The sequence below is a fragment of the Trichechus manatus genome, unplaced genomic scaffold (assembly GCF_000243295.1).
Source record: "Trichechus manatus latirostris isolate Lorelei unplaced genomic scaffold, TriManLat1.0 scaffold00013, whole genome shotgun sequence".
Taxonomy (NCBI): domain Eukaryota; kingdom Metazoa; phylum Chordata; class Mammalia; order Sirenia; family Trichechidae; genus Trichechus; species Trichechus manatus.
In genome coordinates, this window is record NW_004443949.1 from 20,390,685 (window position 1) to 20,417,784 (window position 27,100).

Consider the following 27,100-nt stretch of genomic DNA (forward strand, 5'->3'; position numbering starts at 1 on the left):
AAGTAAAATGTATAAAATAAAATTTGCATTAGAATTTGGACATTAGCACAAAAATTTATATTTGAAAATCATTGTTGTTTTGTGCAGTCTAGTCGGTTCCGACTCATAGCAACCCTATAGGACAGAGTAGAACTGCCCCATAGCATTTCCAAGGAGCTGCTGATGGATTCGAACTGCCAACCTCTTGGTTTAGCAGCCGTAGCTCTTCACCACTGCACAACCAGGGGTCCACTTGAAAATTAATAAGTAAAAAAAAAATTAATTTGGGACATGTAATTTTGTTCTTCAGGTCTAGATAACCAAAAGATATAGTACTTACACGGCAGTAGGATATAATTTCATTCCTTTGTCATATGATGTTTGTTGGCAGGCCCTTCGCAGATCTTCAGGAGTGTTTTTCGTCTTGAAGTTATACTTAAAAACTTACACACTCACTTTCTGTTCTTTGATGCTGTGTCTTCACAGTTCATTGGACTACTGGTGATACCCGACCTGGAGAGAGCAATCACAAAGGGCATGGTACAAATACAAGGGTATGCTTAGTTTGAAGACACATTTTGGTTTGTTTTGTGCACGACAGGACCAGATATGTCACAAGTGCCACTGGCACGTTCTTACGTGGTCGATGAGAGAGAACTGAATGTGAGGCTACACTCAATCGACCCGAAATGAAAAGGAAAATGTAATTGTTATCATACACGAAATTTATAAAATGTACATTTTATTTCTTTGTAGAATTATTCAACTACCATATTCAGAGATATGTACGTAATTGATGTGACAATCGTACCACTTCTTGACGAGCAAGTTTGTTTTTCGAGTCATAACAATATCAGTCAATTTCTTAAAAGAAAGCCAGTCTGAAGGAAAATGGAAAATAAGATGCATTTATAAAATTTTTAATATTAAATATTCATTTATTTCCTTGAGAAATTGTTCAATAAATATTGAACATAAATATTCTGATAAAATATAAACGTAATGTTCTGATAAATGCCCTTTATTGCTTTCTTGGAAGATGAATTTAGAAACACACTCATTGTTGCAAAACAGAAACATATTTTGCACAATAAATATTGAATTTTGCATCCTCTTAATGCACCTAATACCTCATGTATTGACAGAAATAGAATAATATTAAGCATTGTGTTCTGCACAGCAGACAATAAAAAACGAAACTCACTTGATACTTAATTTAAAACTTTTAGTGTTATATAAGTATTAATATTTCCAGTATTTTTTGGATATTTGCTATGTTAGTATTATATTAAATTATTACCCATGTTAGTACTATATTAAATGTATGCTAAATTGAATCTGCATATATGCTAAACATATTTTAAAATTAAAGTTATAAATACTACTGTTTACAAAACTTAGGATATAACTCTGTATGTAAATGCTATGCAGTTAAAAAGTAACTTGATCAAATTCACTGCAATGGTCAACTTGCAATGGTTCCCTCGCTTTTGTGCATCATCTGGGACTAGAGTTTCCATTGGTTGTTTATCAGTGCATATGCAAGAGCCTACCCTTGTGTTTGTATTATGGCAAAGAGCATTGCTGGTCCTCCTGGCTGGAGTTGCTGAATCAGCCGACATGGATGTACAAGATGGTTCTCTCAAAATGGATCAGAGACCTGCTATGTATTAACATAATCCATCCTTGCCCAGTAACCACTCATGTTGGATCCAGTTGCATATGGGGTGAATGTAGCAAGAGTTAGACTCAACAGCCCACACCCACCTCTTGTTTATTAGAAAGAAATAGTATACTCCCAAGAGACCATCTGAGATAAGGAATTTCAGCTACATGGGAGGGGACTGTAGGAGGAAGATGTCAGTGAACGTGTTAAAGTGGTGGGGTCTCATAGCTTAAACCATCTTGTGCATGAGTGCCCTCGTGACCCTTTGTGAACTTCGTTTCTGGCCAGCATATTCTCACGCACTGAAGCTGGTATCAATTTCATTTAGTGCCCTGCCAGTTTCCTTACATTGTGGTGCTTGCTCTTCCTTGTGTTCTTTCCGCTTGGCATCTACGGGTCTTTGCTTGGATGACTGGTGCCTCTGTTTTGTTGATGCCCTAAGTGCGTGCTTACCTTGTTTATTGGGTAATCTGTCCCTGGTCATGTGTTATGGATTGAATTGTGTCCCCCCAAAATATGTGTCAACTTGATTAGGCCATGATTCCCAGTATTGTGTGGTTGTCCTCCATTTTGTGATTGATATAATTTTCCTATGTGTTGTAAATCCTAATCTCTGCCTATGGTTAATGAGGCAAGATTAGATTATGTTAAAGAAGATTAGGGTGAGATGTAACACCCTTGCTAAGGTCACATCCCTGATCCAATGTAAAAGGAGTTTCCCTGGGGTGTGGCCTGCACCACCTTTCATCTTATAAGGATAAAAGGATGAGGAAGCCAGCAGAGAGTTTGGGACAGCATACCACCAAGAAAGCCAGGAGCAGAGTGCGTCCTTTGGACTCGAGGTTCCTGTGCGGAGAAGCTCCTAGTCCAGGGGAAGATTGATGACAAGGACCTTTCTCCAGAGCTGACAGAGAAAGCCTTCCCCTGGAGCTAACGCCCTGAATGTGGACTTCTAGACCATTAGACTTTGTGAAAATAAATCTCTCTTTGTTAAAGCCATCCACTTGTTGTATTTCTGTTCTAGCAGCCCTATCTAACCAAGACATCATGTGTTTGTTTTCTGTCTGGCAAATGGTCCTCCAACCCCACCCACTACCCTCCACTGCTGCCCCCCACCTTGTGCTCCCCTCTCCTGCCATTAGAATGTAAATTCCATGAGGGCAGGGCCTTTGGCTGTTTTGGTCATCACTGTATCTCCAAGACCTAAAATAAGGTTCTCAGTAAAGATTTTTTAAATTATTGAATAATAAAGCAATCAAACGAATTAATGATGGTAGATTACAAACCATGCATTTTTTTTCAGAGCCTAGAACAATTAGCATTTACATATTTTAATGAGAAGAATGTATCAAAGAGAATGCAGAGGCAATTAAATTACAAGATCCTTTCTGAAATAGTATTTTATAAGGTAATGATGTTCGTTTTCCTCTTTTGTAGTGAAAAAAACTGGACACCATTACCTAACTCATGCATTTGAACATTCCTATAATAGCTCTCAAATGCTACACTTCTTAAATGGCAGGACAAAAATCCAGCAAATAAAGCTCAGAATGGTGCCCAACTTTTGTGTTATAACAAAGTTAACAAGACAATTCCAAAGTGCAAACAGAACATTGACTAATCCTCAGGCCTATGAAAAAGATCATCTAAGAACGGGGTAAGCCCCAGGAGTAGATTCATAGATCCATGAAATGTTTGAGTCGGTGGGTACATTAGTCCCATCTGTTGCCATTGAGTGAATTCCAAATCATAGCAACCCTATGTGTGCCAGCGTAGAACTGAGCTCCACAGGGTTTTCAATGGCTGATTTTTCAGAAGTAGATCACCAGACCTTTCTTCTGAGGTGCCTCTGGGTGGACTTGGACCTTCAACCTTCCTGAGAGCAGCTGTGTTAACCATTTCAACCACCCAGGGAATTCAGTGGGTCTTTTAGAGAGCTAATATTCTAAACCTCACATTTTAAATAGGAGGGATGGATCCATGAGGGAAAGTGGCCTGCCCAAATTAACCCACGTATTTGTGGATGCATCTGGGAACTGTTGAGTACTATGGAATAAAGAAAACTCTAAAAGCAATTTATTTACATTGCACCAAAATGACCAGTAACCTTAGTAGTAAAATAAAAATCAACATTATTGGTAGTTTGCCATGATGTAGGCGAAAAGCAGTCAGTTGTTTTGGTAGAGCTCTGAATCAAACTGAGTAGGAAAATTTTCCAGATGCTCATGATTTTCAGTCGACAATGATAGCTTGACAGTCTCATCAAACATACCTCCTTACGTGAATGATGGCTGTTACTGCGGTTGGGTGCTGTCGAGTCATTTGCAACTCACAGCGACTCCATGTGACAGAGTAGAACTGCCCCACAGGATTTTCTTGATTGTAATTTTACGAAAGCAGATTGCCAGGTCTTTCTGCTGCTGGGTGGGTTCAAACCACTAATCTTTCAGTTAGCAGTCTAGAGTTTAGCCGTTTGCCCCACCAGAGGTCCTTACATGAGTGATTGTAGTCAAACAACTAAGGATATACAGATTATTTCTTGAATAAATTCTTTTTTTGGCCTCATTAAAAGAAAGAATACTCTTTTAACAAATTCTGTGTTTGAGATTAGTATGTTTCTTTCATTTTATTCTATTAAAGGGATATCGTCATGTTGGAACAATTAATTCTCTTTTAGAGATAACTGTTAATTACCAGTTGCCATTGAGTCAATTCCAACTCATAGCGACCCTATATAGAGTAGTTCTACAGAGTAGAACTGCCACATAGGGTTTCCAGGGAGCACCTGGTAGATTCAAACTGCCAATCTTTTGGTTAGCAGCCATAGCTCTTAACCACTATGCCTCCAGGGTTTCCATGTCTTAATTAGTAACAGAATTCAGGACCCGGTATTCCTATATTTAAGCAATCACGTCCAGGATAAGTGTGTCAATCCTAACAATTAACTGGCCAGCAAAAAATGAGATCTTCCAGATTGTTTTAGGGATCTGTCATTCCTATCGTTTAAATAAACCCAGACATAATGAAATGGTCTTGGTGAATCCTAAGTCCCGCGCTCTCTCTCCACTCCGTTCTTATTCCATCTTTACTATAGCTTTTGGTTTAATACAGTATTGTAAAAGAAAGGGTTCATTAAACAGCTATACAAAAGTGAGAAACGTGTTCCTTTTAGGCTTTTTTAAATGAAGCATTAGTAAGCCAAATTCTTTAAAAAGGATATTCAAATCATTTTTAATGACTACAAAGCATTGAGATGTTAATATCATTTATATAAAAAGGAGGGATAACTATTCCATCCATCCTTTGCTGCAATGAATTTCAAGCCTGACAAAATTATTTCTTTTGATACACTCTGATTGCATGTAATAAAAGAACAAAAAAACATATGGCTCAATTACTGCTGCTTCTCATCAAGTATGAATTAATGAATATCAAATTCTTATTGATTGTTTTTTCTGGCTCCCTCTCCATAGGACCACAATTATACATTGCTGTATTTTGACAACCATTTTGTGTTTAACACTTTGTGGACTAGTTTCTAAGTGAAATAGTTGCTTGAAATTATTATACTGAAAAATAATTGTTTGAATTTATGATTATTTGGAAAATACATGGTGATTTTTTAAATCTCCCTAGTTTATGTCATTTTTTCACAACTGCCTTACAACTTCCCTATAATTCCACGCCACCCCTGATGTTCCATACTCTTCCCTTTGGGAAGCAGTTGCTATGCATATGTAAAATAATTTTAAAAAGTTTATCTTTTTAATTTCAGTAACAATACTATCTCCTTACATATCATTATTGGATTTTAAACTCCTTAAGAAAAATCCCCTTAAAAATAAAAAGCTATTGCTTGAGCACTTAAAAAAAATAAGTTAACTAGCATAGCATAGAAATTACGATCATAAACAAAGATCACTCTAATTGACAAAAATCAGTGTTAGTGAATGATCTTTATAGACACTCCACAAAAAGATTCTGTGTAATTTATACTTCATTTTATTTTTATAAGCCTTCTGTAAGTATAAAGTGCTATATAATATGAATATATTTAACATGCTACAGAAAGTGCTTTTGTAGTCCATAATCATTATTTCTTGTTGGTTGTTTATATATCCAGATTTTGAAATACATGCAAAGAAAACTTAACAAATTATAATATGTAAACTATACATGTCATCTAATATTATCCATTACCCATAAATTCATTTCTTTCTGTTTTTAAAAGACAGTCTACAAAAATTATATCTATGATAAAGTGTGACCCTAAAGTAAAAATCTAAATGTTCTATCTAGTTCAATATGCTTAACAAACACGTAAACATATATGTTTCTAAAGAGCAAACTAAAACTTGCTTTAAAATCAGAGAATTTGGGGAGCAGAAGCAGAAAGGGATTTTAAAAATCATTTTGTTCAGTATCCCTCATATTACAGATTCAGAGATTCAGAAAGTTTAAGTTATTATCTGAGATTCAAACAACCTTATATATAGCATCTTTCTGCCAAACTTAATCAGGAAATGTTTATCAACATTTCTTTTTGCACTAACGGGAAACATATCTTGCTTCCTTGACAGTTTGTCAAGATGTCGATGAGTCCAAATTCTTAGAAAAATAAAGGGGAGAAAATGAGAAACTTGATTATAATGGACACCATGACCCACAGCCTACATACAGGGCGGAGATGAACCAGGTTAAAGTTGACAAGGCTCACAGCCGTCAGAGACACAGCTGCTTTGACAACAGTAACTAGGAACACTTGAATTTCTTATCTAAATCTAACCAGCTGCTAGATAGTTCCCGTTACTTATATGGCCTTATTGAAAGCATTAGATCATTTGTGCAGTAGCAGAATTGTTCATTTTATACAAGAGTCCATCTTCAGTGTCAAGCTCTTCTAGATTACAAATTCTGGAAAAAAAATTTCAAACTTTTCATTCCGTAAGGAATGCTTGTCATCCTGATTCCCAGGTACCAGAATTATTGAATCCACTTTGCTGAAAATTTTAAAGAAAATAATAGTTAGGTATACAAATTCAGTACAGAAATAAGTCCATAAATAAAATTTAAAGAAATAATCATCTATCAAGGAACAGTGGTACACTAAGCATTCCACTTTGTCCTTCTACATCTGCATTCATCTCTATGGCTTTTGGTCATACTATGTATACATGGCTCAGTGGCTAAGAGCTCAGCTGCTAACCAAAACGTTGGCAGTTCGAATCCACCAGCCATGCCCTGGAAACTCTATGGGACAGTTCTACTCTGTCCTATAGGGTCACTATGAGTTGGAATCAACTCGATGGCAATAGGCTTAGTTTTTGGATTTTATGTATATAAAGTACCAGATGCCTGGCACACATATTGATGAGACACCTGATAGTCATGTCTTGACAACTTACATGCCAGTATATACTATAAGAAAGACAATGCCTATAAGTGCACATGGGCAGGGAGGAAGACGCAAACACTTGTCAATCTTTTAGCAACACCACTTCCTAGGCCTTATCATGGGCTTCTGAGGAACTACAAGTTTTAGAATCACCACTATGCACATCAAGACCCTTGATATAATATTGGATCATGATGAGGCTGCTAAAATTAGGAAGAAAACTGAATATGAGAACTTGGGGAAAGCAGGAAATAGAAGGCAAAACATGAATATAATTAGGTTTGTTCTTGGAATTGATTCTGCATCCCGATGGAACATGGGTTTCTGAATATTTTTCAGAGTATCTTCCAGAAGCAGCCTCCCAGTACCTCATTAATATCACACATTTGTCATTAAAGTCTATATACTTTGGATCATATGTAAGAATCCCAAATAGTCCTCTTCCATTTACTACACCAACAGGACATGAAGGAAAATGGCTTTCACACTGTGCTGTTGAATAGCTCCTCAGTATCATTTTGGTAATCTTATCTACTTACTATTGAATTAAAAATAAAGTAGACACTGGCTTTTAAAAATTAGTCAAGTTTCATAGGATTTTATTTCACTAATTTACTGTGCACTGGGAACATCTTTAAAATCAGCATTTAAACTTTTGTGCTTAGTTTACAGAAAATGTTAGTTTATAGAAGTCCTTAATATGTTCTTCTCATTTTATTCATACTGGTTAAGAGTCCATATTATAGTGATGTTAGTCTTTAACAGATAAAAATACTTAGATGCTATGTTTATTTTAAGACTATTTAGAATTAACTGTAGATCTTGCATTAAAATAACAGTAAAAGGCACTTAGCATCATAACCAAACGAGGCAAAAAGTATATTCAGGTGCAAGTATAAGTGATCATTCACAGAAATGGACCTTGATTGAGGAGGCACTGAACTTGTAAACAAGTATTTGAGCAGAGCTCTATGTTTGTTTGGGAAAAAATGGAAAATTTTCTAAAATCAATGCTCTAGTTGCTTAGTTGTACCTATGTCTGGTCTGCTATCAGAAGACAATATAAATGTTGACTGATATTATGCCATCCACGAAAATACTATCATAAGATAACTGTCTGCAGCTGAATTCCTAACTAAATATAATGAATGAACATTTTTACTTTATTGAACTACGTCATTTTGAACAATACTTAAAGCTTGTTAATGTTAGCAAAAGTGATGGTTCCTCACAGATCTTAACACTTACCCATAACTTTAGAGTAGCAAGGTACACAGTGTATTGTCTGTCTATAAATCCAAATACTGTCACCTGCTTTTAGGTTTTCCAAAGGCTGTTTGCATATTTCACACTAAGGGAAACACAAAGCAATAGATAAAGTTTACATTATATAAGAAGTCTAGAATTGTAGAGTAGCAGGGGTAGAAAAGCTCTTTCAATGCATTCAGCACCATCCTCCTTAACAGCCCTGAGATGAAGCCTGAGGAAAAAACACAGGGAGACTGAAATCGTACTTGTCTACGACCCATGTGCCTAACTTTTCAAATAAGTTCTCACAGAATCTCCCTATCATGAAGGTACATTTCAGGGTATCTCTACCACCTGATATTTTCTATTTAATTCACATTGGAGCAGATGTAAATTTTCAAAAATTAGTTATGCCAAGAACAAGATCATTACTCAACATTTGAAACAAAACCATGAAGCTTTATTCATTGTTTATGTATGCAAGGGAGAGTTATGCTGTCCGGGTATAGCCTCACTGAGAAAAACAAACTGCTGATCTTACAAAGACCTAGGTGAAGAGTTTCTTTTGGTTTGCATTGGTTGCAGAAGCAGGAAAGGGTTGACTTGTGCCCACTGTTGATTGGCTGACTTTCAAAGCATGAGGCTGTCACTGGTTGGGTGTATTTTAGAGGTGTATTCACTGAAGCAAACTGTCATTGATAACTTTGACATATTTGAACCAGTCTGGTAGTTCTCCATTTCCATGTCTAGAGAACAATCAGGCTTTTCCTAGGAGTGTGGGAACTTTTTTTACTCTCACTTAATAGTATTTTATAATTAAATTGAAAATGGAAATGAATCCCTCAAAATGTGAGAAATGAAAATTATTCCAATTTACCAAAAGCAATGTTCAGGAGAATTTCCTTGTTTTAACATTCTTTCTGCATAACATTTATTTTATTGTGGTAAAATATATATAACAAAACATTTGCCATTTCAACCATTTTTACTTGTACAATTCAATGACATTAATTACATTCACCATGTTGTACAACCATCACTTCTACCCATTTCCAAATTTTCATCACCCTTAACAGAAACTCCGCGTCCTAAACAGTAACTTCCTCCTTCCCCTCCCACCCACCCCTGGTAACCACTAATACTCTTTGGTCTCTATACATTTGACTACTCTAGATATTTCCTATCCGTGGGATCTTTCAATATTTGTCCTTTTATGTCTGGCTTATTTCACTCAGCATAATGTTTTCGAGGTTCATCCGTGTTGTGGCATGTCTCGGAATGTCATTACTCTTTATGGCTGAATAATATTTCATTGTATGTGTGTACCACATTTTGTTTATCCGTTCATCTATTGATGGACAGTTGAGTTGTTTCCACCTTTTGGATACTGTGAATAGTGCTGCACTGAACATTGGTGTACAAGTATCTGTTTGAGTCTCTGCTTTCAAGTCTTTTAGGAGTGGAATTTCTGGGTCTGCATAATAATTTTAAATATAGAGCTATAAACTAAGTTTTGTTTAATTGAGTAAATTTGAATAACGAAAAGAAAGTAATTTCATTTTCTCATAATTATTCAATCTTCAGATTATATTTTAATACTTAATTCTATATTTTGTATATATGGATATTCTTTATAAAAGAATTCTATATTCTATTATATTTATAATTCTATATGTTTATGTTTAAATTGAATTCTATATAAAATTAGATTTTTTTGGCCCAAAATGAGGCATCATATTTTTTATTGCTTTGTGTCACTGTTTGAAGCTAATTGAAGAAGAAGCAATCAGTTGACAAAGTATTACATCTGCTTGGCTGAGTGAGATAATTGGAATGGATTATAGAATGTCTGCACTAGAAAAGACCCGTAGATCTAGGCAATTGGTTCTCAAACTGGCTGCACATTAGACTTACCTATAGAATTTTTAAGGAGCCCTGGTGGTGCAGTGGTTAAGAGTTCAGCTGCTAACCAAAAGGTCAGCAGTTCAAATCCACCAGCTGCTCCCTGGAAACCTTATGGAGCAGTTCTACCCTGTCCTATACGGTCACTATGAGTCAGAATCGACTTGATGGCAACGGGGGTTTTCAGGTGGCACAATAGTTAAGCACTCAACTACTAATAGAAAGGTTGGTGATTTGAATCCACCCAGCGGCTCCTCGGCAGAAAGACCTGGCAATACACTTCCAAAAAGATTACAGCCTAGGAAACCCTATAGGGCAATTCTACTCAGTCAAAGGGGGTACTATGAGTTGAAATTGACTTGATGGTACCTAAGAACAACAACACAGATTTTAAAAGGATCAGCATCCAGGAATTGTCTCAGATTCTTGATTTAATGAATCTGAGGCTGGTCCCAAGCATTGTCTTGTTTTCTAATCACCTCAGATGATTACATCGTGCAGCCAGGATTGAGAACCAGTGATCTAGTCAACTTCCCCCATGTTATACATAAGGAAATTGAGGCCAAGATAATTTAGGTGATTGTCCAAGGCCATACAGCCACAGTTAGTGGTATAGCCAGAGCTACAAATCTGGTCTTCTAACTTCTCATTCAGTCACATCAGCACCTATAATATATTGACACATCCAAAGCTATTGTAAGAATTAAAAGAAATAGCATCCGAAAGCACAGAGTATGAAACTTTCTACTAATGCAAGCTTCGTTACTACTGTACTAAGCTATAAAGAAGAAGCCCTGGTGGCACAACGGTTAAGCGCTTGGCTGTTAACCGAAAGGTTGGAGGTTCCAACCCACTCAGTGCCTCCAAGGGAGAAAGAGCTGGTAATCTGCTCCCGCAAAGATCACAGGCTAGTAACACCTATGGGGCAGTTGGCTCTGTCACACAGGGTCACGATGAGTTGAAATCGACTTGAGGGCACCCAAGAACAATAACTTACAATTACATATATAATTAATTATTATAATTAATGATACTCTCAAAAGCAGAAACGGAGTTTCAACTATTATTAAGCCCATCAGCAAGCACTACGTAATTTCATGATATAAGGATCTGCTAGCTGTCTTCTCAACAGTTTCTTTTCCTTTCTGGATTTCATTATATATTTTATGTAATAATGATTTATTAAAATGTCACAAAAGCTTTTATAAAGAGAACAAGTGTTTGTCTTTTTCACAGATTTGAAGCTCGAGAGTCAGAGGGAATAGATGTGTTAGTAATCAACCCTAAGACTAAAGCCAAGATAGTAATTACAAACCTTTGAGGTTCAGACTGCAAAATGTCAGGAGATATTTAAGCACTACATTATTAATGAGGATGATAGTGTTTCTGAAAGCTTTAACTTCATCCCAAGTATTTCACTAAACAATTATTTTTATTCCAGTCATCATGCAGTGTTATATTTAGTTAAATGAAATAAACGCACCCTTACCTTAAAGCAGGTGGAGTGGCAGCAAATTTGTAATTCTTCTAAGATCATTTTAGCTTCTATGCCCAAGGGTTTTCGGCAGTAAGTGCACATATCTCTTTCAATGACAGACCTATAGAGACATAATCAATTGAAGAAATAAATCTGTCATTGTATAAATGACAGACGTATTTCCCATAAAATCGTGTGGAAATGGTAAGTTAGCTTTGATGATACTTGAAGAACTTGCGCAAAATCAAGGAAAGTTTGGGGTTTACTTATTCTAGTAATAAGATGGAGTTTTGTCTAGTTATCTCAAAATGATGTCAAAGAATTCATATCTGGGAAAGTCTCAAATTGTTAATTCATCAGCAATCAAGAGTGCATCTGGGGCAGCACAGAGATGTTCACAGCTTCCTACTTGAACTAAGGAATAAGTACTCCTTGAAGCTGGATGGGTTTTTTAATTATTAATTTACATGTATCATTTTACAGATTACATGAAAAAATTATGCTGAATAGTAATATAAATTTTTAATTCTCAAAATATTCAATAGATCAAAAATAGAAATTCATTCAAGAGTATGCTATTAAATTCACAGATGATGGGTCTGTAATACCCTAGGCTCTCGGCTCTAGAATCACCAAGACATTACCCATAATAACTTCTCTTGGTGTCATTACAAGACTCAGAATATTGGGCTACTTATGACAAAATTATATTTTCCAAGGAAATACAACTGGGCCATAAATTTGATAGTGGAAAAAGAGTTTTTTTTTTTTTTTTTTAATTTTGGAAAAAAATGTCCAGTGGTAAATGAACTATAGCTGTGATCATCAGAGTCCTAAATACTTTGCATCATACCAGAGCCTCAAGAAAGGCCAACAAATGTTGGACTGTTTTCCTTTTGGAAGGTTTTAGGATTAAATCTTGCAGAGTTTACTAGGTTTGGGCCTGAAATTTCCAAAGTAGGATATATCATGAGGTGGCAAGATAAAAATAAGACAATACTTATATAGTGTTTAATATGTGCCAAGCATTTTTCCATGTTCTTTACTTTCATAAACTAATTCTTGGCAAAAGAGGTGGGTGCTATCATTTTTATCATCATTTTGCAGAAGAGGAAATACAGAACACAGAAGGGTAAGTAACTTGCCCCTGTCACACAGTGAACAGTAGAGCCAGGATTTGAATGGAGATGACTTGGCTCCAGACTCCCAGTGCTGCCCCGGGGCCTGCTATGAGGTCTATTGGGATCACGGTGTTGAAATAAGTTACCTAGGAAGCGGAGAGGAGAAAAACTGGAAGGGACTCAAAGGCAGGAAACAAGGGATTAGAGGAGATAAACCTTATCTGGCCTTAGCCTTTCAGTCATTCTAGTAAACTCTTCCTAACCTTTATGAATATAAATAAATATTTCCCTCTTTCAATAAACTCTATAGCTACTTGCTTATAGATTCCTGGCAAATATTTTCCTACGGATTCCTCATATGCATACATATATATCTACACACACACACACAAGCCCAGTTTCCCCTTTAAGACTGTAAGCAATTCCAGAGTGGAAAACAGGTGCCCTTTATCATTTATCCATCCCATAGGTGCTGGGCTAGGAGCTGGGAATACAAACAAGAGTAAGGCAGTTGAGAAACTTTCTTTCCACTGGGGGAGGCAGATGTGAGATTTGATGATCATAGTATAATATAAATATGTGGCAAGGATTAGGAGAGCACAGCCAGAGAGCAACTAATCCTGGGATGAAGTCAGGAAAGGCTTCTTAGAAAAAGCATCATTGAGTTAAATCTTGAAGAAGGAGCTCTCCAGGTGGGCTCAGAGAGGTGGGGTGGGGTATGACGGAGGAAATCCAAGCAGAGTGAACAGGATGGACAAAAGATGCCACATAGTAAAGGCATTTGGATTGGTTGGGCATTAGTCAATATTCAGCGGGACCAGGTTGTGAAGGCCCATAGAGAGTGCACTAAGGAATTTGGTGTTTATCCTGTAATCAATGGGAAGCCACTTAAAGGGGATTGGCTTGCTTACAGAAGAGCTGTGGGGACATAGCCAATTTCACACAATAATCAACAGCTGGACTGATTGGACTTAACAGAGGATTGACTTTTGTGCTAATGACTAAGAAAAATTTCAAGGACCACCTTAAGAACCGGACTGAAATACTTCATCTTAACAGCTAAATTTTTATGAGGAATATTTCCCTCCTTAACAATAAAAATACCAGCCTAGGGAAAGCTCTGAAGATTGTTAAAAAATTGTAAGTTTTGCCTCATGAAAATATAAAGAATTCTCTTACCCATGACACTAAAGACAGTCTTGTTAAATGTTGTTAAAAATCTATGCAGTCTAAGAAATAATCTTTTAGCTATGCTAAAAACTAACCTTTAAAAGTAGCTAGGTGACTAGGCCCACTGAAACCAGAAAGGCAGGTTTCATTATTCATTAACTTTCACTTAAACTTATTCTTCCAGAAAACAATCAAAATTAATAAACACATCTTGTTTTCAAGATTAATAAATATATCCTGCTTTCAAAACTAATGAACATATCCTATTTTCAAGATTGATGAAAATATCCTGTTTTCAAAACTTTAGGGGTCTTGTAACCAAGACTCACTGATCTTGTCATTGTCTTGTAACTGTTTAGAAAAGTTATGTATATGTCAACCAATCAGAAATTTTTTCAAAAGTTCCTGATAACTTTGTCTAAGAGCACTTTAAGAATCCTAACTAATCGGAGCACTCACTGATTAGGTGCCCAACTTAAAAATTGTCTATTAAACCTGCATAGCAATCTAGTAATGGTGTTTTCAGTTGTTTATTATTTGATAAGACCATACCATTAATCAAAGGTCTTTTCAAAACATTAGGTTAGACCTAGCTCTTTTGATTTTCTAGACAGTACTCCTAGTTCTGTCTACTACTTGTGTAGGTGACGTAAAGAGGTGTGACTTAAAGGTAAGACACTCAGCATAGCATGGGTAATGAGCAAGACCTTGTAAAAGTGACAGACATGGGACACACTTTTGATGTCTGGCCCATGTTTCCCTTAGCAAATGGGACATATGTTCATTTTTTCCAAAAAAAAAAAAAAAAAATTTACTGACCACCTGTTAGGTGCCAAGCACTGCATTAGAAGCTGAGGCTCTATATAAAAATAAATTATGTCCTTACCCTCAGTGAGCCACATTTCCAACCCCTGCTAGAGATAAACACCATCAAAGGAATACTGGGCGTTTCCATTGCTCCTGGTTTCCAAATATATAATGCTAATTGTGTATTTTCATTTCCTCCAATGGAAAATTCCAGGCCACACTCCCATAAGTGTCACCTATGTGCCCCACCGAACATTAAACAGTAAAAGAAGATCATCTACAGCAAAAGCCTGGAATGGGGCCAATTTACCAGCACTGAATCGATACTTTTTGTAACCCTACTCCAGGGAACTGAGCTTGGGATGAGAACAGGTCATAGTAGCATATCCAAGCAGCTGTTTGTAAGGTGAACTGGCTTTGAAGAACCACAGGGAGAGAGGGCTGAAGCCAATTTAGTGATGTAGTGAAGCCTAGATGCTAATGATGTGGTGCTACTGAGGACTCCTGGGAATCACGAACAGCCGAGGAGCTGGCCTGGGAGGCAGCTGGAAAGCACAGAAAGGTCTTTTGGAAAACAGTGCATCAAAATCAAGGAGTAGCAACAGCCAGAAAACAAACTCCTGGACGCAAAGGTTATAATGAGTTGCACTTTGCTCCATTCACACACATATAAAACAATCACCATGGGGACTGCCACCTCCAAGCACCAAGGACAGCAAGAATATACATACTTTTATGTACAAAACATACATATATATATACTCACTTATCAGAAGTTGAATAAACAGTTTGAATGTATTTTCCAGAGATATCCAGATATACATCCTTTGGTGATTTACTAGAAATAAACCATATGGATGTGTGAGAATCGGGCTATTTTCCCCAGTATTGATGTATATATAAGGAAATGCACATATGCCCTCATACGGTGCATTATTATTTTTCATTGTGATGTTACATGCCAAGACAAGGTACTGGCACCTTTTCTTTCCTTTTTTTTTTTTTATATCTGGAAAAGTATTCATACACAAGCTACCTCTGAGGCGACCTATCTGTCAAAGTATATCTAACCAGTTGTCATCGAGTTGATTCCAGCTCATGGCGACCCCACGTGTGTCAGAATAGAATTGTATTCCACAGGGTTTTCAACGGCTGATTTTTCAGAAGTGGATCACGAGGGCTTTCTTCTGAGGGTACATCTGGGTGGACTCGAGTCTCCAACCTTTTGGTTAGCAGCCAAGAGCCTTAACTGTTTGTACCACCCAAGGACTCTCTCAAAGTATAAAGAGAAGAGGATAAGGAATGTAGGAACAAGTGTAAGTGGGGAAAAAAAGCTGTAATTGTCATGAAATTTATACTGTACCTCACTTATTTACTAAAAGAAGGCTAGATGTACTCTAACATAGATATATGGAATACGTAAAACACTAGCCAGTGCCAGCACCCCCACACATACACCATTCACAGGGAGACACAGAGACTCTGGGCCTTACAGGCAGAAGTATAGAAAGTTTTATTTTTACTTAAAAACATCCAGTAAAGAACAATTTAGAATGAAAGCAAAAAGAGTGTAATGTTTTAATAGTCCCCTTTTTTCCATTTCTTAGCTTATCCCAGTTTGTAAATGTCTCTGTTTCCTAGAGACAAACAAAATCAGCAATGCACTTCACTGGCTGCTCACCGTTGCTTCCCAAACACTCATGCTACCTGGGAGTATATTAGGACTGGAAGCAATATGTTACTATTATTTCATACAGTGAGTGATAGCTCTACAGCCCTCACTTGGATTTTGTAAATAAGAAATCTCTCCTTCCCTTCAAATTGCCCTTGTGCAGACTGCTGTCAGAAATGAAATTCATTTCATGAAATACGAAACCCCTGCAAGGCTAAATAAGACTTTGCACATAGTAATGCACAAAGTATCTATCATTACCCACATTTTACAGATGAGGAAACTGAGACTTGAAGAGATTAAGTAGCTTTACCAAGGTCATGTGGCTGGTAAATGACAAACAAGCATTCAAATTCAAATCTGATTCCAGGCCATGAGGTCTCTTGATTATACTGCACTGTCAGACAGTGATCAGATTTTTAAGGAAGTCAGGGATGTCTGAATTGCATCACCGTCCTTGTTAGGTTAACGTATAGGAGGGCAACCAATCCTTTGAGTTTTCTGGTCTACAGTCTACCGGCCTGCTAAGCCCTAATATTACATTTTATACGGATGGTTCTCAGACTTGACTGTGCATCAACTGGTTGTTGGGGTGTGCTGTGGAGTCAGTTCCGACTCCCAGCAACCCTACAGGACTGAGGAAAACTGCCGCGTAGGGTTTCCTAGGCTGCAATCTTTATGGGAGCAGGTCACCAGGTTTTTTCTCCCACGGAGCACCACCAACCTTCCCAGCCTTCCGGTTAACAGCCTAGTGCTTAACCATTGTGCCACTAGGGCTCCTGAGAATCACCCAGAGGGCTTGTCAAAATACAAATTGCCTGACCCCACCGGCAGACTTTCTGATTCAGTAGGTCTGCAGTGGGGTCAAAGAATTCTTATTTCTAATAAGTTCCCAGGTGAAGCTGATGCTGCTGGTCCAGGGACCATATTTTGAGAATTACTGTTCTGTATAATTCTATTCAGCATGATCATGACTTTATTTGGGAGACATTGGAATCAATATAGTCAAAAATAGACTAAAATTCACTACAGTCAAAAGAATAAAGTACAGTCATCATAGTAAAATAATTTAGGCATGTTTTATTCTTGACACTCCTATGAATCAAGTTAATATTCTTTTATTCATTTATTCAATAAATTAAAAGATTAGACTATTATGGTAATAGAATATTTCTAAATCTAAAAAAATAATTACTCTTTATTAAACATTTCAGTATTGTGGTTGTTTGGCATTAGTTCCCATGAGACCAACTTCTTTAAAAAGCAAAATGTATCGGTGTGATATCCCACAGAGGTGAAAATATGTGACAGAGGTGATTATGTGAATGTAGGATACCTGTCTATGTTATTCTTATTCTAGCTGCCAATATTTGGTCTTTTGCTTTCACTATAATATTATTATGGTACTACCTACCTAGCTATCAATTTCTTTCAGACTTAGTAACTACTTGATATTTTAAAATTTACTCTAAAATTTTTTAACTTTTAGTGAAATTAAAAGACAGCAGGAATCACTGTCTTGAACACAACAAAGAGTGAGAATTAGATTGAGGAGAAAAGTCAATTTTAGGGTTGTATTTTACAACATAAGTTATGTCCGGGTTTGAGGAACACTTTTTTGGAAGTTTGCTCACCTTCTGACAAGTACTGAATTTCCTGGAGCTTCCTCAGGCCCCCCTCTCCACAGGAGGCTTCCCTGAATATTTGCTCTTTGGTGCTTTGTGAAACGGGCTCTCATTAACACCTGTCAGGAATATTCCCGCATTTGTGTGCCCTCCATTATATCACCCCACAATTAGGCTAATTCTTGTTACAGTAAAACCTGCAAAAGCTGAGGAACTTGTGTAAGGTGGAAACCTGTCAGAGAAGGAAAACTCAGATAGGTCTCACTAAATAATGATAGTCAAGTGGGGACTGCACTCTGCCAAAGGTGGAAAACCTTTGAGGTCTAGAAATACAAGGCAGTCCCGTCAAGTTCCAGCTGTCACAGTTTTCACTACATTAACTGAAAAATCAAACCCACTACCGTTAAGTCAATTCTGACTCATAGGGACCCTACAAGGCAGTGTGGAATGGCCCCATATGGTTTCCAAGGCTGTAAATCTTTATGGAAGCAGACTGCCACATTTTTCTTCTGAGGAGCAGCTGGCGGGTTCCAACCGCCAAACTTTTGGTTCGCAGCCGAGCACTTTAACCACTGTGCAACCAGGTCTCCTCCCCCCCCACCTCCCCACCCCCCCACTATATCATGCTCCTTGAAAACCTGAAAACTGAATGGATTGTAAATCCTTGACGTTGGCTGACATTTCCCTCAACACCTGTAATTTGGGCCAGAGTATCAAAATTATCTCTTACTTCAGATTAGAGGCAAGAATGGCAAATAGAAGCGTTTGACTAACGTTGGACTTCAAACTAGCATGGGAATATTTGTGTAACTTTATGAAGCTTATTATAAGTATGTAGGCATATAAGTTTATATAAAAACTTTTAAATGGCCCTGTGGTGCAATGATTAAGTGCTTGGCTGCTAATGGAAACGTTGGTGGTTCAAACCTACACAGCGCCTCCTCTCAAGAAAGACCTGGTGATCTGCCCCCGTAAAGATTACAGCCTAGAAGACCTATGGGGCAGTTCTACTTTGTCACCTGGGGTCGCTATGATTTGGAATCTACTTGATGACACCTAACAACAACAATCCTATTACATATACATGTGTTACATTGAAATATTATTTACTTGATTATTTATCAACTACTTAATATTGGAAACATTACAAACAATTATACACCTAGAACTCAATATATGCTTAAATGATTTTCTGTTTGAAAGAAGCATACCTAAAAACAATAGTATCCTTTCTTAAACACAGGTCGTTTCAAAATAAAATAAATGCAGTAAAATATTTGAAATAAAGTTCCAATACCTATTCTCCACATATGTCCTTGTATACACAGCAGTATCCTTCGGTCCTCCATGCCTCGTTCCAACAATGGAGCTGCAGTACAAACCATTTTACTTGATATTTAAAGATTACTTACAAGGATAGGAAAAACAAGGCTGTTATCCAGTTTATTGCAAAAAAAAAAAAAAAAAAACCCCACAATGCTGTGTATATTTCTTCTATAATTTTTGAAATATAAATGTCGGTTGTATTAATCCAGTTTGCAAAATTTCTTCATTTTATGCTCCTATTTTGTTCTTAACTTCCACTGTCTTGGTCTACTTCCAGGGTATTATTATGAAAATTGGTCACTCAGGGTATCTGTTGTAGAGCACGTAATATGTTTTAGTGCCTGTTTCCTTGATGTTCCTTTCATTTTTCTAAACCATAACTTTCCCCACAAATCTCAAACAAAAAGTGGACCTTAATGAACTATCATGACAATATGTGATTTAATGAAGCCTTTTAGAACTACCTAAAGAATGTCAAAGGAGCAGTGGTTAAAGAACTCAGCTGCTAACCAAAAGGTCAATGGTTTGAACCCACCAGCAGCTTCGCAGGAGAAAGTTTTGGTAGTCTGCTTCCAGCTTTGGAAGCCCTATGGGGCAGTTCTACTCTGTTCTACGGGGTTGCTATGAGTCTAAATCAACTCCGTGGCAATGAGGGAAAGAATGTCAACATCAATGTCACAATCATGATTTATATAAATATGAAATGGAGGTCCTTATTCTTTTAATAGTGTGTTTGGGAAAATCAGAATCTACTCAATGACAATGGTTAATTGATTGGGAAAAATTTGGTATATCTAGTCTTTTCGTAAACATTTTTTATAAGAATCCCCTTCCTAATCTTTGTTACTAAGTGGAATTACCACCTTTATGATGCTCTGTTTTATTTTCTCCTTCTGAGAACACAGAATAAGGCAAAATATCATTTATCTTTAAAAAATATTTTTTACCAAATATGTATGAACGTTTTAGGGAAAACACACGTTTTAGTTACATATTTTATACTTTCAGATCCAGATGTCACAAGGTGACAAAGACCAACATGATAATCCGCGACTTTTTGTAAGGCTGTTTATATATAACCCCTGATCAAATTGGAAATTTCTTCATTTCAAAAAAAAGGGTGAGGTCACATTTTGGATGCTTTTTAAAAACAAAGGGAGAGTAGTCCCGTCATTTGTTTTGTAACTGACCACAGTACCTGAGATTGTTCCTGGTTTCATAAGAATAGGCAGTGGTTCCAGTAGACTGGCTGTTCAGTGCATTGATGGAACCATGGACTTGCCCATTTAGCCTGAAAAAGCAAACACAAATATTTGGCACTGAAAATCAAGGCCACTTAAACGGTTTTTTTCGTGTTATTAAATTTTTGCTCAATTAATATTATTTTACGTATTGTGACCCTCTTCATGTTTGCTTGGTTTCTTCACAGGTACACACATAGAATATTTATACTATTTTATTCCCTCCACAAAACCACAGTCTTACCTTTAAGATTACAGTCATGTGCCACATTGTAGAATACCTTTTTATCAAGGGAAGAAACCAACTGAAATTGGCCGTAGTAACATTGTCACAGCAGCAGTGCCATTTTAGAGAGCTTTCCATGTGAAATATATCTGAAAGTTTATCAATTTAACAAAAATAATCCAGAGGTTGCTTTGAGAAATTCTACTTTCCATTTGGTTTTTAATAAAAGGCAATACTTTGAAGATAGCAGAAGAACTCTGACCTAGATCTCAGCTAATCTGTCACTATGTTTAACAAAGTGTAGGCATATTTAGCTTTTCCCTATGAAGCAGAAGAAACTCTTATGGAAGAGTAGTGAAAATGTTAGCTCCTACTCCTCCTCCATGTTCGTAAACTCTGTTATAGGAGAAACATGAAAATCCACAGGGGAGCCTAGATCTAAATCATGCCGGTCATTTTCAAACAGGCTATTACTTCCATTTCTAGGTAGCTCTTAAAAGAAAAGCAAAACGTTCGTTCACGTATTATCTCTGGAATACAGAAAATAATCTCCTGGTTTTAAGATAGATATTTCACAAAACATACAGCTCTGTTAAAATGATACTAAATAGTGAGAAGGTGGAATTAACATTATTGGAAGATTAGACCAATATGATTAGTAGAAAATGTCATTCCAGGAATAATAAGCCTAGCTAGGAATTGACTGGAAATACTCAAATCCTCTATTATACAACATAAAACCCAACTTTAGCTAATAGATAGCTTCGAAGGGCAGAGGTTATCAATGAGCTTGAAGTGTGTTTGCTTTGTGCTCAGCAATGTAAAATCAAATATTGCCAGCTTGCAAAATCTGCAAACAGGAGAGGGAAATAATTTGCCAACAGTACCATTTCCTAGTTGCGTTTATAATGAGATTTATGACAAAGGCTTCATGAAAGATTTAATTTTTATAATTGTGAATAAAAAACAAATGCTAGAAAATAAATTTATAATACGGAACAACTTTGACAGATTTTTCCTTTCATGTAGGTTTTGAGGGTGATAGGTTTTTGTTTTTTTTTTAAATTAATAAACATTTATTTTGGAGTATTTTAGATTTATAGAAAAATTACAGAGATAATACTGAGAGTCACTCAGCTTCCCATTGTGCTAACATCTTATATAACCATGGTGCGTTTGTCAAAAGTAAAAATTTGTATCAGTGCAGTAGTATTAACTAACAGTATTGGGATTTCACCAATTTTTCCACTGACATTTCTTTTCTGTTCCAGAATTCAATTCAGGATGTTACATTTCACTTAACCACCATGTCTCTTTTGTCTCCTTAGGTCTCTGATGGTTGTCAAGTCTTTGTTTTTCATGATACCAGGTTGGTTTTAGAAAGAAAATTCTACTTGAATGCCAGTAAGTGGTAACACTTGTGTATTATTATTTACACAATAATGCACAGAACCATAGAAATAGAGTTGGAGAAACAACGTTGGCTACCAATGGAATAACCTGCAGTAGTTTATAAAATGCTGATATCTGGGGCTCACATCCAGATATTGTGATTTAATTGATTTGGGGATACAGTTTGGGCACTGGGATTCTTTTAAACCTCTCCAGGGAGTCTCACATACAGTCAGGGTTGAGAAGCACTGCCTTAGAGTTTGGGCAGTTCAACATCTTACCCAACAGAGCAGTTCTTAAAGTGAGATACCAGGAACAGCATCGTCAGATCACCTGGAAACTTGTTAGAAATGCTAGTTCTCGGGCCTCACTTCAGATCTACTGAATCAGAAACTCTGGGGGTGGGGCCCAGAAATCTGTGTTTTAATGAGCTCTCCAGGTGATTCTAGAGTCCCTGGGTGATGCAAATGGTAACATCTTCGACTGCTAAACAAAAGGTTGGATGTTCAAGTCCACCCAGAGGTGCCTCAAAAGAAAGTCCTGGCGATCTGCTTCCAAAAAATCAGTCAGTGAAAAATCTTATGAAGCACATAGTTCCACTGTGACACTCATGGGGTTGCCATAAGTTGTAATCATCTTGATGACAATTTTTTTTAATCCTATCGTTAGGTGGTTAAACATGTATTATGTATCCTTAAAATGTGTGAAATGGCTACATGAAATTTATTTCACTCATAATCTCTAATCATCAAGTTTTGGGAAAGACTCCATTAGTTAGAACTCAGACAAAAGCATTTAAAGTTATTCCTAATAAATCAAATTTCCTTGGTCATACAAGTGACTACATAAAGTAAATGCATTCATAAAATGAGTAAAGTCTTAGTTTAGCAGATTGGCCCAAGACTCTTACTTAGATTTCTCTTGCCTTGTTAAATTAACCTTAGCAACCTGAAATTAAACAGCCTATAAACCATCCATATCACTGCAAAAGTTTATAAATCTCTTTTGCATAAAGATTAAAACTTGTTAAAAGCTTACAATTTGGAATTGTTCTGTACATTAGGGTTTACTTCTATAAAACTGTCAGCGTCTTGGGTGCTTGTAAAATTTATAAATATAAAATGGGTTCATGGCCCAAAAGCAGGTAAGAGCCCCTGAACCAGGCCTAGGCACTGTATTATTACCTGTTTTTACAAATATAAAATGTAAAAAAAAAAAAAAAGGACTCTATGGTAGAAAAATAAGGAGCCAATAAAGGCTTGACTGCTAACCAGAGGTTGGGAGTTCAAACCACCCAGCGGCTCTGAGTAAGAAAGAACTGGCAAGCTGCTTCCATAAAGATTACAGCCAAGAAAACCCTATGGGGCAGTTGTACTCTGTCACATGGGATCCCTATGAATTAGAATCAACGTGATGGCCCCCAACAACTGTAGAAAAATAAGCAGAGGACTTGAAGCAGGAACACCTGTGTTCGTTCTGTCCCTCGAATTTACTAACCTTCTGACCCTGATCAAGTCTCTTAATCTCTGATCCTCAATTTGCTCTTCTATACAATATCTACTCATTTTGGTCCTCAATTTTTCTTCTGTGAAATTTCTACCCATTTTGAAAGCCAAGTGAAATTTTCCTTTCTGTAGTCAGACTACATGAATCCAGAAATTGAGGCCAGAGATTTCTTTCTTTTCCACCCTTAAATTTTTATTGCAGTTAGAACAACTGTTGGTGTTGGAGTGGAAGTTACATTAACCATTTAATTTGTAGATAGCAGAACAGTGAAAACTAACAACCATATGGGATTTGATAGAAATGGAAAAGAAATGAATACTTCCTGCAAAATCACACCTATATGGGGTTGTAATAGAACTGAAGGAGAAACAGATCCCTCCTGGAAATAAAGCCCAGAGATCAACAAATGGTTTTGTAGTGGTGGTGGTCAGAGGCTCTGGAAGTTGTAACCGAATGTGATGTGAATCACCATTCCACTGGGGACAGAGTGGTGGGTTTGTGATTGTAGATCTTGTACATGATCATTGCATTATGTCAGGCAGGAGGCACAGATGAAACTGCCGGAAGGGGAGTGTGTGTGCATTATAGTCAATCAAGGTGTTTTCCATGTCTACACCATCTTCTATGCAGACTGTCACACCCACACTGCCGAAGGAGGCCAGTGAGACCAAGGAAACTGGAAAGCAGTAAAACTCTGAGTTATCAAAAAGATACAGAGTAGAGAATGAGGAAGCCAATAGGTAAAGGAAAGAGCCAGAACAAGACAGGCAGGCAGAAATCCACACTCAAGGGGTAGCTGGGTGATGTTAATGACAAAGAAGTAGGGTTAATGTACAAACATATCTGATGCTAAGGATTCTAGAACTGCCTTAGGTCATGAATGAACAACCTTCCATTTCAGGCCTCTATGAGGCTGGGCCATGCCATCATTTCTGCTCTTGAATTTCCATGAAATTCATCTCCTCATTAATCCTTCATTTAAAATCCCATTTCATAAATAAGCCCAACTGAAACTTGAGCACCTCTCAAATCATATTAGATGAGAAGTTCCTTAATTATACATTATCATTTACTTGTAATTTTTTTTTTACCTCCATCCCTTCCAAATATTATTCGAACCATATTGGTTAGTTGTAAGTCTAGCCCTATTCCCAAAACAATGAATTTTTTTTAAGATAAATAGATCTTACTAAAAATTTATCCTCCCTCATTCTATCAAAGTCTTCCTGGGGATCAGGAAAAAGAGGGAAAGAAATGATCTGAGGAATTAAGAGGATAGAAAGAAGCTATCACCTGTTAGATGCAAAAGCTTTTTATTGGTATTATGAAAAAAAAGTGAGCCAACTCTTTTTCTAGCGTTTCCCCTATCTTCATTCAGTATCAGCAATATTATTTCCTTACATAAAAAATCATTTAAAAAAGAATAGCCATTTGCACTTTTGCAATTAGGAAGATAAAAAAATAGAAACTTTTTTTTTTTTTTAGGGTTTTCTCATATGTTGGGGGAGGGAGAAATTGCTAAACATGGAAAATTTATTAACTCCTTCCTGATTTAAACAGGTTATAAAAATAATGAAGCATAGCTTCTATTCTAACCTTCCTTGTAAAGCCAAACAAGGTACAACATTTTTAAAGCTATTATTATACTCTGTTGTGTAAAGCAATTTCAAAATTAGGTCCTGTTTTGTAGCTGTGATGAATTTGTGCATTCCTTTAGTACTAGATATCCAAGGGAGAGATTCTCAGAGTTCTTGATACACTGCTGAAAACCTACCAAGCAACAGCAAGTAAAAATAAATTTTCACCACCCAAGTGAGAAGCTTTGAATTTCCATGATGCCGTTTACACTAAGCAATAGAGCAACAGGTCCTGTGTCAGAAATTCTAACAGAGTTAGAAGTTTGTTAATTGTTTTCTCCATATTAGCTACTAAGCACACTATACCATTGTTCTTTGTATTTGGATAGTATTTATGGATAAATATCGTAATACAATTCAACTCCACAGAAAATCTTCTAACAGTATATAATTTATACAGGTACATGTGGAATTTATAAGAAAGAAAATTATAATAAGTCTTACCTTCCATTCTTATTTTCAGACACATTGGAATTTACTTCAGTTAAATTTTCCAGGTCCTGGTCTCTATAAAGGAAGAAAAAAAAAAAAAAACCACATACACACACAGCTATAGATAGATAGATAGATAGGTAGATAGATAAACTTAGTTATAAAATAAACAAATATTAAGATTAAAAATAAAAAGAATCAGTACATAATCTTAGACATAGTCATTATTTGTAGTTAGTCTATAAGGATATGGGCCATTGGAAATCTGGCATTGAGCTATTTGATCTATACAGCTTGAGTATGAGATCATGGATTATGCTATGAGAGACATAAAGAACTAATTCTTCGGAAAGATTGAGAAATCTGGTCTGAAAAGAAACAGCTGATTTATATCCACATTGAGCTAACATTTAATGAATACAAACTTTTGTCACGAAGTACAAACACTGGGTAGTTTCACATGGATTATCTCATTCAGATCTCACAAAATCCTGCAGGGCAGTACCAGAGGCTCAGATAGGATAAGTGACTTTTCCAAGGTCAATTAACTAATTTGTGGAAAATTCAAGATTTAAGCTGCCCCAGAGAAAATCAATTCTTAGATGTTGAATTAGAGACTTCATTTGGGCTTTTTAGATCACAGAAAAATAAGAGGTGAACCCAAAATTTGAATAAACAATTCATGATGAGGAGGATACATGGGAAAATTAGATTCTTAAATTTTGGGTTGCATGAATGAGTTGATACCCTTTCATGAGACACAATATCCTCTGGTATGTTATTTATACACTACTTATTTATATATTTAACGTAACGCTGATTTGTTTTGAACCAACGGAGTTCATGACACCTCTTTCCAAACTCATGAGAAAAAAACTAAAGCTTTGTTTAGGAGGCAGAACAATAAGGCCCAGCTTACCCCACTTTGGAGCCCCGGTGGTGCAGGGGTTAAGAGCTATGGCTGATAACCAAAAGGTCGGTTTCAATCCACCAGCCGCTCCTTGGAAACCCTATGGGGCAGTTTTACTCTGTCCTATAGGGTCACTATGAGTTGGAATCGACTCAACGGCCACAGGTTTGGTTTGGTTTTTTCCTCCCCACTTCTTCCTTAGGCAAGTTATTCAACATCTCGGAGCTTAGTTTTGTAAATTAGGATAATAACATCAAATCTCATAAGGTTGTGGTGAGAATAAATTAATTGATGCAAAGAAAACTGGTAGCACAATTGCTACAGTTGTGGATTAACTGAAAAAGCATATGATAAATTATTGTTAATGG

At 36.6% G+C, this 27,100-nt stretch overlaps 1 protein-coding gene across 1 annotated transcript in view; it reads right to left on the minus strand.

Moving 5' to 3' along the window:
- SCEL (sciellin) overlaps positions 1-27,100 on the minus strand; it is a 148,446-nt gene that overhangs the window by 42,726 nt on the left and 78,620 nt on the right. Inside the window, exons 17-19 of the mRNA XM_012554145.1 lie at positions 25,835-25,897; positions 20,587-20,679; positions 11,680-11,788 (exon numbers count right to left, since the gene is read on the minus strand). Coding sequence (XP_012409599.1) covers positions 11,680-11,788; positions 20,587-20,679; positions 25,835-25,897 — 265 coding nt within the window. The remainder of the gene's footprint in view (positions 1-11,679; positions 11,789-20,586; positions 20,680-25,834; positions 25,898-27,100) is intronic.